This window comes from Parasteatoda tepidariorum, chromosome X1 (assembly GCF_043381705.1).
Source record: "Parasteatoda tepidariorum isolate YZ-2023 chromosome X1, CAS_Ptep_4.0, whole genome shotgun sequence".
NCBI classification, from domain to species: Eukaryota; Metazoa; Arthropoda; class Arachnida; order Araneae; family Theridiidae; genus Parasteatoda; species Parasteatoda tepidariorum.
In genome coordinates, this window is record NC_092214.1 from 40,930,089 (window position 1) to 40,945,452 (window position 15,364).

At 26.4% G+C, this 15,364-nt stretch overlaps 1 protein-coding gene across 2 annotated transcripts in view; it reads right to left on the reverse strand.

The window, feature by feature from the left end:
• LOC107439184 (neurabin-1) overlaps positions 1-15,364 on the reverse strand; it is a 73,470-nt gene that overhangs the window by 38,162 nt on the left and 19,944 nt on the right. The window contains exons 8-13 of one of the 2 annotated variants that reach the window (XM_016051689.3): positions 14,794-15,127; positions 13,966-14,098; positions 9,637-9,757; positions 6,406-6,510; positions 5,557-5,647; positions 3,307-3,471 (exon numbers count right to left, since the gene is read on the reverse strand). In XM_016051689.3, the coding sequence (XP_015907175.1) occupies positions 3,307-3,471; positions 5,557-5,647; positions 6,406-6,510; positions 9,637-9,757; positions 13,966-14,098; positions 14,794-15,127 (949 nt within the window). Of the gene's footprint in view, positions 1-3,306; positions 3,472-5,541; positions 5,648-6,405; positions 6,511-9,636; positions 9,758-13,965; positions 14,099-14,793; positions 15,128-15,364 lie in introns of both variants that reach the window. The other variant, XM_016051688.3, reaches the window with a different exon arrangement.

The following is a 15,364-nucleotide window of genomic DNA, read 5'->3' on the forward strand; positions in this document are numbered from 1 at the left end:
GCACTTGAGTATAAAAAACATTTATTGAATGTGTATAGGTAAATTTATAATACTTTTCACAATAGTAACATTTCTGATAGAGAAAATTGCCTGTTTTATTAAAAGAATGAGGTCACGGGCAGGTAGCATTCGATGGGGTGCCTGGCTTTGTGTACACACTTTGAGATGAAAAGATAAAGGAATGTTAGACATTTCAGTTTATCTCTTGTTGTTTTTTTGTGCTTCATGAAATTTGTTGCTCTGTACAAGTTTGTCATTTTCTCTCACATAAGAGATAATTATCCACAAAAACATGTATCTTAAGTCTGACCCCGTAATTTCTTCTGGCTTTCAAAGACAAATCTTACTAGCACTAACATCTTTTTACGAGATATTTTTAATAGTAATAAATGTATAAGTAACCAATTTATAACAGAAGAGCTTTGTGTCTTCTAAAAAAGCCTGCATGTACAGAATAAAACTATGTATAAACTTTTTTAATTATATAACTTAGGTCTAAATTTTTAAAGGAAGTAATCTTTTTAACTGGAAAATTAGTAAACTGGTTTGTCTTTTTTAAATCAATAACACAGAAAATTAAAATAAATAAATACATGTGCAGGAAGAGCATTTAAAACAGGGTTCACAAAGATTGGCCTAGCCCAGAAAAACCCAGTGGATTTTTTCCTAGACCAAGTGCATTTTTTTCACTGTTATCTGGAATGAATGAATGAATTTTCAAACAATTATTATTTATTATTGCAGTTAGCAAGCTAAATTGTTCTTTGAAATTATTAACTTAATGTTAATGTTTAATAAATTTAACTTAGAAACTTTTTATACAAAGTTATATGAAGAAAAACATAATTCACTAATCTGATTTTTAATTAATTGTTAATAATACATTAATCTGATTTAATATAAATGAACTAAATAAGTAAAAAAGTATATTAAAAATTTTGCTAAATAAATTACTTATCAATAAAATAAATAATGTGCAATATACATACACATTATACTTATTGCATGCAATTTATTTGAATTGTAAACTCCAGTGGTTCAGAGTATATCTGATTGCACGAACATAGTTCAGGAGAAATTCAGGCAGCTCCAAGGAAATTTTTGGTCTGAATATGAAAATGAAAATATTGCTACAAAATTTTTCATCATAAAAAATTGCCACTTTACAAATTACAATTATATATTATTACTATTTCAATATACTTTGATTGCTATTATTTAAATACATAGGCTAATAAATTCAAGAAATTTTCAAAATCAAATTTCTTTTTTCTGAACAGAAAATTTAACAAAATACAGACTTTACTTTCTAAAAATATATTAAAAAGGCCATTGCAACTAAATTTTTTTTCGCTAGGCTTTATTTTAGATATTAAGCCCTGAGAATTTTCTGCACCCCAGTAAAGCCACCTGGGTTTGTTAAAATACATCAACAGATATACAGGGCTCATGCTAAGCATAAGGAAAAAACCTAATATACTATGCCTAATTATAAGAAAAAAAAAAGAAAACAATAAAATACTAGGAAAACTTAGTAATTAAATTAAACAAAAACAACACTTGAAAATTTCCAAATGAAAACGATAGTAAAATATTAAAACCTGGGATAAGTCAGAATGTTATAAGATGTTAGGTTACCTCAATTGAATTAAAAAAAAACAACAACTTTATCTTAAAATTCATGAATAAAAAGAACTAATTTATTGTGAACGGTGGAAAAAAAAAACTCAAAATGTAGTGGAATCAGAAACATTACACTTTTAAAAAGAGAAAGCTGTAATCTGCTTCATAAAATAATCTGCTTTTATTAATAAATAATTATTTGCTTTGTATTAATAAACAATCTTCTCTTTAAATTTTTTTTTTATAAAGGACAGTTTTTATGAAAGCAGATGTGATTCTACATAAAGTAAAAACTTAAAAATGCTACCAGACTTCTAAAGAATTAAAATTTATTCAATTGAAAAATATTATTTCGTTAATAGTTGTCAAATAAATATAACAGATGATAAAAATATGTTTCATTTGTATAATTAATCATATTAATGTATTATGCGAAATTATAAAACAATATTTTGTCATAATAAATCAAAAATAACAAAAATGGATTGAAAGAAAAGCTAACATGTCAATAATATCAAAGCAGAAGTTTCAAGTTCATTTACTCAGACATACAATTGAGAACGAGAATTTAGAATAACAGAAGAATCTTGAGGATGCACCTTATGACGGTTGGTACAGAAAAAACAAAATTCAGATCTTTCTAATCCCCTATTGTGCAAGCACAAATTATGGTATTGAAAATGAAAGAGTTAAATCCCCCAATTTGATAGCGTCAGATTCTCTGACAGTTTCTGGTATTGGGTTAAAACTGTGTTTTCTCCTGACTTGAGAATTCTTGAGGAGAACGAAGCCATCATTTTCTTTCAGACGATTTCCGAATTTTCATTAAAGATTCTAAATTTAACAGGATCCGATTCATATTTATTTTTTTTATTTTGTAAAACATTATTTCTTATAAGCAATGGCAAACAATGTTTTAATACATATTACCAATTTTTTATTTTATTTAATCCGCTTTTTAAATATTGGTTTAAAAAAATAACTACTCAAATTTGGATTCAAACAGATGTCTTATAACTCTCTTTCGAATCACTTACTTGGAACCAATAATAATTTATTCATCTTATTTTAATAAATTATGAATTTTGGTAGTACTAATCCAGACAAAGCTTGATGGTTCTTGCATTTTTTCCTCCACTAGCACGTTTTGAGTTAAAACTTATTAAATTCTTCTGATTATTTTTTGAATGATAAAATTCAGCTTAACTATATTTTTACTTTATATTGAATAAAAAATAGCTGTATTTTAATCATTTCCGTATTCTAATTAATATTTTGAAATTCCATTTCACTTTTTCTTAATACAGTATAGGGATAAAAGTTTCTTTTTTACTTCTCTTTTACCTTCTCTTCACTGATATATGTGTGCAATGCATTTCCCCCTCCCTCTCATAAATCAAAGAGAAAATGAAGTCAGCAAGTCGCTCCTTTATGTTTGATTGATAGCAGCTTACCAGAAAACCACCAATTCTTTCAGACGAACAGTAAAAAATAAAAAAAAATATTTGCCCCTTCCCTGCCCACTTTAGCGAAATTTTCCCTGGTTTTCTGTATACCGGATAAATGGTTTTGTACTGTATCATAAAATTTCTCAACAGTCAAAATCACCATGAAAATAATCTCTCAGATAGATTGGATTTAAAATCTTATGAAATCTGTAAATCCAGAAATAAAATGAATTACCTCTTTCAATTTAGAACGCAAAGTTTCAACATCTGTATCTGGTGACAATGAACCACTACTGCCACTAGTAAGATCAAAAACCTCTACTGTTGGAGCATCTTCACCTTCTTCAGGAGTAGATCCTTGAGACAAGTGAGAGCTATCTCCACTTTGATCCTCATCTCGCTATGAAAAAATTACACTTATTAGGCAATAAAATTGAAAAATAAAAAATATTATTTATATATAAAAGTGCCTGACAAATATTAAATTATGAATGATGTTAGAAAACAAAATTTTGAATTATCACATCCAAAAGAAGTCTAAATGTTTATATTATTACTCGGTTACTGTTCTACAATATAACTATTTTGAATTTTTGGCACTTAAAATATTAAAATAATTTCAAGATTAATAAAAAATGTTAACTTTATTTCAAAATTATTTGGCTTTTGTTTACATTACACTATCGGGCAAAATAACTGGATACCTATCAAAAGAAAAGGATGTGGCTGGTGACATAATTTGGAGCTTTTAAAGTATTGGTAGTAGTTTTTAGGTCATATTTATGAGTTTGTGAGACAAAAAGCAAGCCAAAAAGGCTTAGTGACTCCAATCCTGGCAGCGGAGTGTCACCTTTGTGGGAAATCAATTCATGAAATTTTAGACCTTCTGCAGAAATATCAAGGCAGTGAAACTGTAGAAAATAGAAGTGGCCGGCTAAAAAAATTAGTGAACATAATCATAGATCTCTGAAAAGGATAGTGAAACAAAATTACAAATCTTTATTAGTTGAAATCACTCAGAGGTTCATCAGGCATTAGAGCTAGTAGTAAACTGTTCACCAACTACTCACCTGGTAACTGTAGTAAACTGTTCACCTGGGATTCCATGGCTGTGTAAATGTGTGACATGTAGAAAATGTTTCTTGAAGTCTCGCTTTACATTCTGTCTGTTCAATGAACACTTTTTAAGTGATTGCACTATGCCTACTGTAAAGCTTTGAGGTGGTCACGATGTGGGAGCGGTTTTCACGTGTTTAGTCTGGGTACTTTTTTCTGTGGTTGAAAACATGAACTCAGATGTATGCGAGCATTCTGGACATTCACTCCCAACTCAATGGCAATATTTTGGGGAAAGTCCATTTCTCTTCCAGCAGGACTTGCACATGATTTGAAAAAATGGGTGTTCAAAAAATTGCTATCTCAGAACCCTGATTTAAATTCCACAGAACACCTTAGGGACAAATAAGAATGCTGATTACGAAGCCAGCCAAAATGATCATCCTGCCATGATGCATATTTCAGCATTACTTCATTACATTTACATCAGCATTCCAGCATTACTCCAGGTGTGATGAATGCCTGAAAGTAAATTTCAAGCTGTGTCCAAAATAAAAAGCTCATCAATGATAAGTTTCAAGACACTCTGATTCTGTACTGTTTGGATACTTTTGGGTAGATAGCATACTGAGTGTCAGAATACTATTTTACAATCTAGGCTATAGTAGAGTTTTTTCTTCCAATGGTTAATTTTTAATAAAAAAAAATTAGTCATTTATCAATCTTCAAACCAAACCAGAACTCATCACACCCTTCCCTTAGTTTCATAAAATTTCAGCTACAGTTACAAAATTAGTAAAGAATTTGTATTTACTAGATGGTAAGCCATGTTTTTATTATTTTTTTAAATTGTTCATTTTATAATTACAGTATTGAAAGTCTAAGATATCAACTTAATGTTTGGTACGGTTTAATAGATTTGCCTTTAGAAAAGTAGCGTGGCTATCGAACTATTAAAAAAGAATTAAATATTGTACGCATAAATGCCAAATTAAAAATAAATTTGCATTCATATTAGTACCGCAAAGTATGAATACCTAGTTTAAGGTATGTAAGTATTTTAAATTATTTAGATTTTGTCGTAGAAACGATTATGATCAAGAAGAGAAAACAATTACATTAATCAATTTATTATTACTCCTTAATGACCAATTACTGTAATAATTAAGTATATTAATTACCATAATAATTGTAATTAAATACCATTAATAATTGTAATAATTAATATAGATAAATTATATTTATCAGATGAAACAAATTAAATGTACCCAAAAAAAGTTTTTGAAATAGAAAATACAGGCATCTAAAAATGATGACTAACTAAACTGAGGCTAACTAAAAGAATTTTTTTAAAAAAATAACAGTGTAAGAAATATAAATACAGTGAGAAAAATTTCTTATTTGCTGATCTTACTGGATAACCAATTACTTTCTGGTGCTCTTTATCAGCTTGAATAGACTGAGAGATCAACTGGGCTATTTCACTGTTTTCAGAATTATTTTCCCGTCCAATTAAAAACCTAGAATAAATAAAAAATAGAGACTTATTAATTTTTTAGTCAGAATTTATAAACACAAAGATTTTCATAGTTAGAAAAAAAAAAAACAAAAAAACACAATTTATAATAAACTTCTAGTAATTTTAAGACAAGACTTAAAATATTTAGCTTAAAAAAGTTTTTTTTCATCTTTTTTTTTGGAGAAAGGGATATTTTTGAAGATAGGAAAAAGTAGCCATGTGGTTTATCTCTCCATTTTACTTCACATTTTAATATTTTTATCAAAAATTTTTTTTTTCACTTCATGTATTAATTTCATAAAATAATTTCATTCAGATCTTATGGAAAGAGAGAAAAGTGTTAGTTTAGCTAAATACTCAGTCATCAAGAACTAATTTTATAGCTAGTTTCTAAAAGCATTTTAAATTATCTGACATATGCACTAACATTTGATGCAAAATGTTGACTTTTGATAACATGGATGATGTGAGGTTCTTTTCATTTAAGAGAGCTTTGGTTAATAATTATTTATAAAAAATGTATTTAAACATGCGCTGAGCATAAGTCTCAGAAAAAATATGCATTAAGCGTGTTAAATTAAAAGACATCAAACACAAAAAGACTAATTATATGTAATTTTTATACAAGTTGAATAAGTGATTCGAACATTTTAATATAGCTTTGTTACTGATAAGGCATATAACAGTAAACTGCTATTTAATATAACAGTTAAAAAGATTAAAAAATAAATCTTTATAATAATATTCTGAACATCATACTTTACTACTCCAGAAGTATTCCTCAATACTGATGCTGCATAAGCTTGTGTAACACCAACCAATGACTTTTGATCTACTTCAATGATTTGATCATTAACAGCAATTCTGAATAGAAAATAATATAGTATAAATAAAGTAAGATAAAGCGATTAACAAATGCAAAAAAAAAAACAAATTCAGCATGTTAAATTTCACAAGTGTTGAACACCTGAATAACAATGTTAACTTATGAGCTGAAGATCAGAAATTCACAAACTGCATCTTAGGTAATAATTCATAACTAAGACTAAATCTCAATATTTTGGGGGATAGTCCATTAATATGTTAATTAACAAGTGATGCCAATATTTTAAGTTATGAAGTGCAACACAAAAACATGCCTAACGTGCATCATACGATCTATTAACCAGTTAACTGGCTTATTCAAAAATTATTATGTGAATAAAACAGATTTTTAATAATCACTATTAATAAATATAATAATGATCAAGAAACGTCTGAATTGTAAAATACACAAATTTTTAAATTATTTTATATTTTGCAGGTTTAAATGAAAAAATAAGAAATCTAAATAAACTGGCTAAATAGTTCTTAAAAAATAAAAAAATATTATTTTTTTATGTTTTATTGTTCAGAAATGTAACCAATTCAATCCAAGTTTTGAAAAATTAAACATAGTTACTACAGAAAAAGTAAAGGTTTGAATAAGTATTAAAGTAAAAGTTTATATATCTTACAATGCAAATAATAAAATGATAGGAAATAATTGGTATGGTTGTTAATTTTATACTAGAGATACACTAACGGTTTATATAGGGGGGCACAACCTTTTCGAGTGAAGAACCACTTGCACAGGAGGTTGACTAACAAAGGGCCACATGCATATTTAGTCATGTTGTGGGCAAATATATTATTTTCTATATAAATGTTACTGTTCTAAGCACAAACTTTTTTATGAAAAAAATTAATAATATCTTTGTAAAAAATTAAATATTTTTATTTATTCGAATTCATTCAAAAATGAAAAAAAAAAAAAACACTTCTAAAACAATTTCCCTTTTTATCAATAATTGTTATATTATACATATATATTTATATATATATATTGGGGGAAAATATAAACTCTAAAAAAGAAAAAAAAACTGTAATACTCACAGAATGAAAGTGTAAATAAATACATGCATATTTTAATTAAAGGAACTTTATATGGTTTAAACAAAAACTAAAATAAAATCATTAAAGTACAAAATACGATTCAATACTTATTTAGTATTATACTTCAGATATTATTTCTATTTCTTGCATTATTATTATGAATTATATATAAAAATGTTATGTTATATATAATTCATAAACTTATATATATGAATTATATATAAATAAGTTTATGAATTTTAAATAAAAAGTATTTTTTTCTTTTCAAAAAAAAAAAATAATAATTTAAGCTACAAAAAATTTAAAACAAAATTATGTACAAGCAATGGACCGTTTAAAAACTCATACTTTCCTCCACTTTGCGAATTTTCAGATTGCTATAACATTGGAATAAAATATTAGGATTCTAAATATCACGTACAAATGAATGTGACCAACTACCAAAAAAACGACAAGAAAATAACTTACATTTCTGATGAAATATGCAAAAAAAAATAGTCTCAAAAATTGATTATTTAAATGTGCAATAAGAAACTCATGTGTCTAAATAACATCATAGTTTAAACAACATAATCGTCAAAATCGGGTGGAAAAGCATTGTAATAATTGCAACAAAAAAAAAAATGCTTACATTTACGATGAAATTAGCGTGAATAAAAGGTGTAAATACGTAATTTTTAAAGTGTGTGATTTAAATTTGCATGTTGTAATAAAGATTTGCATTTTTCAAACCATGACAGAATGCATCGAAAAAACTGCCAAAAAATAACTTGGATCTATGATGAAATTGGCAAAAACAAAGCAAGTCAAAAAGTGATTATTTAAACATGCGTTTTACAGCTTGTATGGTGGCATAAAATCGTAGTAAAAATACGAGATCTTCAAAATCATGTGGAAAAGCGTAACAATAATTGTCTTTAAAAAAGGGAAAAAACCACTCAGATTTAAGACGAAATCGGCACAAATAAAGCAAGTAAAAAAGTGATTAACAAAATGCATTATTTATAACTTACGAGTTGTAATCTCATAATAAATGTATCGGGATCTTAAAATCCACATGGGAATTGATAATTACTAATATAAAAAAAAAAGAACAAAATGATCCAAACTGCACTTGAATTTATAATGAAATCAACAAAATAGAAAGAATCAATAAGTGATTACTCAAATTCTTGCACCATAATACGCTAAAAATACTGGCTTTCTTAAAACCATGCGGAATTTCATAGTAATAACTGAAAAAGAAATCGAGAAACATAGATTTACAATATAATCTGTGCAAATTGAATGCATCAAATAGTGACACTCAAAGATCGCAAATTTTGAAATTTGCAATATTTTTTACTTTAAAAAAAAATCTTTTCGTTTAGAAAATTTTGCTGACTGCACATCAGCAGTCGGTGAGCTGCAGGTTGTGCACCCCTAGTTCATTGGTAACAATATGAATTTCATTCTTAATAATGATTAGAAGGTAACAATGGAATATGCACACACTTTAACACCCTACTTTAGATTGAAAAGCAGATGGAAACAGTAATTAACCGATTTTAAAAAATAAAATGGAGTGGGAAGATAAAAAATATGTTATATTTTTTGGATTTTATCTGTGAAATTTTTTAGATAAAATTAAACTTATCTATAAAATAACTTTTTACAATAATTTATTGTTAATTAATTTAACGATGATTAAAAATAATGTTCTTATTATGTAAAGACAATACATTTTTTAAGTTTTTTGATATTGCAGAAAAAAAATTAGTGTATTTTTGAAGGCCTTTCTTTTAGCTAAACTGCTGAGGTAACATATTTCAAATTGTGGCAACCCCCACCTTTGAAGATGCTGAATCCATAGCTATAAAAAAAAAGATAGTGCATAAAAATAATTAAGCAGTAAATAACAAGTAATTTTTTAGTGATTAAATGGTCACTCAAACAACATAGATTACATTTTAGTATTTTAAAATCTAAATATTTGGTAAGAAATCAATTATTGAATGCTGAGTTAGTAATATATAAATAAAATGCTACACTTATATTTAAATAGAAAATTAATAGATATTTTTAAACTTGAAATACCTTCCATCTTTATATGCTGCTCCTGAAATTGTGATTGATTTTACGAAAATTCCTAATTTTTCCAACCCAGCATCAGCACCAACACCCATGCCAATTATACTTAGTCCAAGACCCTCAGGGCCTATAATAAAGAATTGAAAGTTTTGTTTATCATGTTATGATTTTTTTATAATTTATATAATTTTATCAAACATTTTACAATAGCATTTTCTCCGATTTAAAAAAGCAGTAATATTAATTTTTCCGCAGTTCTATATAAAAATACACAAAAAAAGTGCAATAAAAAATCAGTAGATAATACGAATTATTCATTACATGGTTAATATATATCATGTGCTGAGTATCAAAACCTGAAAAATTAAAGTTTAAAAATTTGAATGGTATTTCTCTAGAAGTTTTAATAAAATTTAACAAATCTTATTACAATAAACCTATTGATATAAATTTAAACAAGTTTAGAGATTCTTTATTATTCTGCCAGCTCTTAAGGCATAATTTTCAATTTTTCAGAATAAAACAATTTATTAAAATAAAACTAACATTTTCAGTTATGAGTTACTGTAAAGTTTTTGTACACTAATGTTATAATAACAATATCATAAAATATCGATTTATGTTTTGCGTTAGATAAATAGTTTAATGGCACAAGAGCTAGAATTGGGTAAATAGTGCTAAATGTAAAAGCATTGCAGAAATTAGAAAAATTGAACAAATAATTTTTGAAACTACAGTTTGGAGGAAAAAATACAGTAAAAAAAAATAGAGAGAGAGAGAGAGAGAAAAGGTGGTATCACAGGATCATAAGATTCATCTTTATCAACAAAAAAAAAAACCTCACAGGAAAGGATAATTTTTATTATGAACTTATTATTATGAAGTTAGTTTCTTTAAAGTCATTTTAAACCTTTTTTTCCTCCTGGAGTTCAGTTTTCTTAGTATGCGTAAAAAAATGTGTATTCCTTAGTTGTGAAATTTTTTTGAGAATTGTATCGATTTTAAGGCTATTAATGTCAACATTCAAACAATTTAAAAGAGTCAAATCAGTAAAATAACTATAGATAATGGAAGTTGGTGGACAAGTATTTGTAACATAAAAATGTTTTTCATTCTCTGGGAAGCTATAGCAAGTTCATTGGTATTAAAGAAGGGGAGGGGAACGAATGAAAAGATTTTTTGAAAATTAGTTGAAGCATAAAGAAAATAAATATTAAAATTTTTTAACACTTCATTAAAAATCAGTGAATCAGTAAAATTTCATTAAATCAGTTAAGATTCAAGGCAACTTTTAAAAAGTGATATACTATTAAACCAACTTTGGAGGGTGAGCAGTTTCTTACCGTTTTATATATATATATCNTATATATATATACATATTAACTTGTAAAAGATATTTGCTTACATTGCTTTTGAAATATATTTAACCCAATACTGAAGTTTTCAAATTACAGAAAGCAAGATGACTTTCAAAATTAGAAAAATGAATAGATAGATCTCTAGAGATCAAAATCACCAAAATTGTTTGCAAAGAAGGAAAATTTACTTTCATCCTACTATGAACAAGACAAGAATAATCTTCACAAGAATATACTAAACGGAATTTTTTAGATTTTTACTTATATATGAAAAGAACAAATTGTTCCAAGGATATTATCACTGTGACATGGGGGAAAAACTGTATTATTTAATATAAGCTTTCTTATTTGACAGAACAAGTATTTAATGTTGTAACTGCAGAGGTCTTGATTAATTTAAAGTAATTTTATACCTGATTCATCTAAACTTTAAAAATGACAAAAATTTAGCTTTTAAGTTAGTTTCTCAATATGAATTTTTGTTTCGTAAATTATTACTGAACAATTTACTAACACATATTTTATTTGTTACAAAAGTATCTCATTAATCAAATGCACTGTTTTGAAACATAAATCCAATTTTGATGCACCGCACAATGATACGCTGCAAAAACTTAACTACATGATCAATCACCGAGTTAACACATATATTACAAATAACAAGTTATATACAAAATAAATTATTAAACGTTTAAAAGCTATTAACATAATTATTAAATATACAATAAATTAATACCTGTGATTTTACTTAAAATCAGATATTACATATTTTTTTAATTTTCATCATAACTTTTCAAATGTAGGAAAAATTGTAGTGTGTACAATAGTGCACAATTAATACGGAATACATTCACAAAAGCATTACTTTAATAAATATTAATTTAAAAAAGTCGAATTTTATATAAACCAAATGATTAAGAACCTAAATATAATTAAAATAAGTTATCAAAATACAATAAATTGATGAAAATAATCTAACTCAGTGCAAAATCTTACCATATAGAACAGTAGCGATCGTATCACGTCATTTTAATAGAATTTTATTTCAAATACTTTAATATTATTAAATTAAATGAATAAACAGCTAAAAATCCTTACAATAATTCAAAAAAATTAATAGTAATTAAATAAAATAAATTTTGTTTTGTGCAAAGTTATACTACACAAAAATATCACAAACGTATACAGTTTCTTTTCACTAATTTTAAATTTCTAAAATTTTAACCTATTAAATGATAAACAGTTAAAAACCTTTAATATAATTTTTAAAAAGTAGATATAAAAATTAAACACTCTCCTTTTACATAAAATTAAAGCATAAAATGATCACGAAAGCATTATTTCTTGTATAATTAATATATAATATTCATGTTTTAAATAAATCAAATAATAAAACTAAAAATCGTTAAAATGAATGTTAAATATAGAATAAATAAAGCAGTTCAAGCATTCCTCTTTTGTCCACGTGATCATTTTACTTGAATATCTCTATATTTTTTAAATCATATATTTTTGAGAGTAAATATAATATAGTTGACCATCAGTTGAAAGTGGAGATAAACTTGACCTTCAAGAAAGCATTTCCCTCCACTCATTTGTTTTAGAGAATGACTTGTATATTTTCCTTCACTTTTTTTTTTCACACCTGCAGCAACAGAAGAAAGGGGGAAGGGGAATCATATTTTCGTCAATCTTTGTAAGAGAGGGGAATTCATCAACAGCTTTTTTGGTTAAAGGGGAGAGTATTTGTTGCACTATTGTTACATTCTTGCAAACTGTTTCTCACTTGCATTGCTAATTCTTTAAATTATTATTGATCATAAATCATAAAAATAGATTACTGCAAAAGATAAAAAGAGGAAGAGTACATATGAAATTCTGGCGAACCAATACAACAAAATAGAATTTTCAAGCTCAAAAAATAATAAAAAAAATTTATTAAAAATGAAAAATACTGATTTTCAAATTATCCAGTTGATTTTCTAAGAAAAATTTTGAAAAAACCACTTAGCTGAATCCCAGGTCATCAGGTTTTTACTGTAAATCACATAAAAGTAACGTAAAAAAATTAAAAAGGAAAAACTATAAAAAGTTTTCTTCTTCCTCAAGGAACTATTGAAAATTGTTTGTTTTGCAAAGAAAGTGGTAATTCAAAAAGACTTGAAAACCTATATTAACCAAAAACAATATTGATACCACATTGAAAGAAACTTCATTTTAAAACATCTCATAACATATCATTAATTCCAGGATAATACTAAACAAGCTCCCAGATTTGATCAAGTCCTCACCCATAATTTCATTTGAATATTAACCAGCAATCAAAACTGAATAATAATCCATCAAGAGTTAGAAAATATAAATGCACGTCATGAGCAGATACACCCACAGAGATTCTTAAATTTTGTGAATACTTTTTTAAAATTAACAAGAGTAACCACAAAATTTGAAAAATCAAAAATAGAAATTCTGAAAATGCACAAAACGATTCAAATTCGAATGATTTAAAAATCAAATGTGATTCTTATTCACAGTCAAATAATCACGTATCGATTCCTACACACATAATTTAAAAATCTAAAGTCATGATCTGTATTTATGCATTTTTAAAACCCCACATTGTGATTAAATATTCATACGATTTAAATATCAAACATCAATTTACGTGATTTCAAAGTTACGCATCACTTTTTGTATTCCCACAATTAAAAAATTGCATATCACAATTCATATTCATGTAATTTAAAATTTAAGCAGAGTGATTTGTACTCTAAGCATCTTTAAAATTCAACATTGCAATTCATATTCACTCATAATTGGTATTTTACAGTATAATTGAAACTGTAACCAAAAACTTAATACTTAACCTAAAGAAAATAAATTTATCAGAATAAGCTAGTAATAACAATAAATAATTATGTTAACATAGTTGGTTTCCAAACAGTTGTGATGCAGTAAGATATAATTTAAATCACACCTTTCACTAATTCTACTGGGAAAACTTCCATTTTTTCAATACGTTTTTCAAGTTCATATTCAGCTGATGCAGCAACAGGATCAACATCATCATTGTGCCGATCATAATCATCAACAGAATAAGTACTGTATACCTGAAAAAGTAGATATTTAAAAAGTAGAAAAATTTCCAAAATAGTTGGCCCTGTTTCATATGCAGATATTTTAATTAAATTATTGGAAAAGGAATTTATCAATGAAAAAACAGTGAGAAATCTCAGTAACCACAAAATGCGCTACATATTAAAAGCAATACCAAATTATTTAACATGGATTTTGTTAGACGTACAGTGCACACAAAAAAGCACACCGTCAATAAATTTTTCGCTAATGTATAAATTACTTAGCATATTTAATGTTGATACCTTGAACCATTCAAATTGAATTCTACGAGTAGCACATGGAAATATAATTTGATCAAAAGTTGTAATAGGAGTCCACTTTTTTTTTTGCTCTATACATTAGATAAAAATAGGCAAATTACATAAATAAATATATATATATATATATAAGGAAATTTTTATTTAACTTAAAAAGTCGAAAAGTTCTCAGAAGAAATTTAAAATAAAAATTCAAAATTCCTTATCAAAGAAATAATTAAGTATACATATACACATTAACTAATCTTTAGTAAAATTAAATCAGGACTAATGTAAATTTTACATGCAAATGCAAGTCATTAGAGAGATAAATACTAGGTTATGAAAATAAATTTAATTTTCAGAACTAGCATTAACTAACTAAATTTACTCCGTAAAAAATAGTTTAAATGTATCATGAAGAAAAATACCTTAATTGGATCATAGTTGAAGCGAACTTTAGTTTTCTTTTTTGGTGGAATAGGAGTAAAAATTTCTTCATCCTCACTGTCTTCATCTAGACCTGGCAGTTCAGTGACAAAATGACCATCAGATAAAATATGGTAGTTAACATCTTCATAAAGAACATTAGTTCCCGGTGGAAAAGCAATAGAGTTACTATAGTCATCTGCACATAGGTCGTCATCATCAGTTTCCCCAGTAACAGAATTAGGTACAGACCAGGTTTCTGATTGATCACTATCAACATTTTGTAAGCTTTGAGAGCATTGAAAACCTTGCTTATCTAAACTGTCTTCCTGAGATCTAAATAGAAATGTATGAATAATAATATGAAAAAAGGGATAAAAGTAAAATAGATGAATAAGATAGTATGCAGTTGCAATTTTTGATCAATACAGTATTAGAAAAAACTTATAACTCACTTATAATATTTATCTGAATTTTTGATAAACATATAACTGAGTTCATATCAGACCTTTTTTTCATTAAAAAAAAATAATCAATGACATTTCAACAGAAGTTTCATGTTCAGTTTTATCC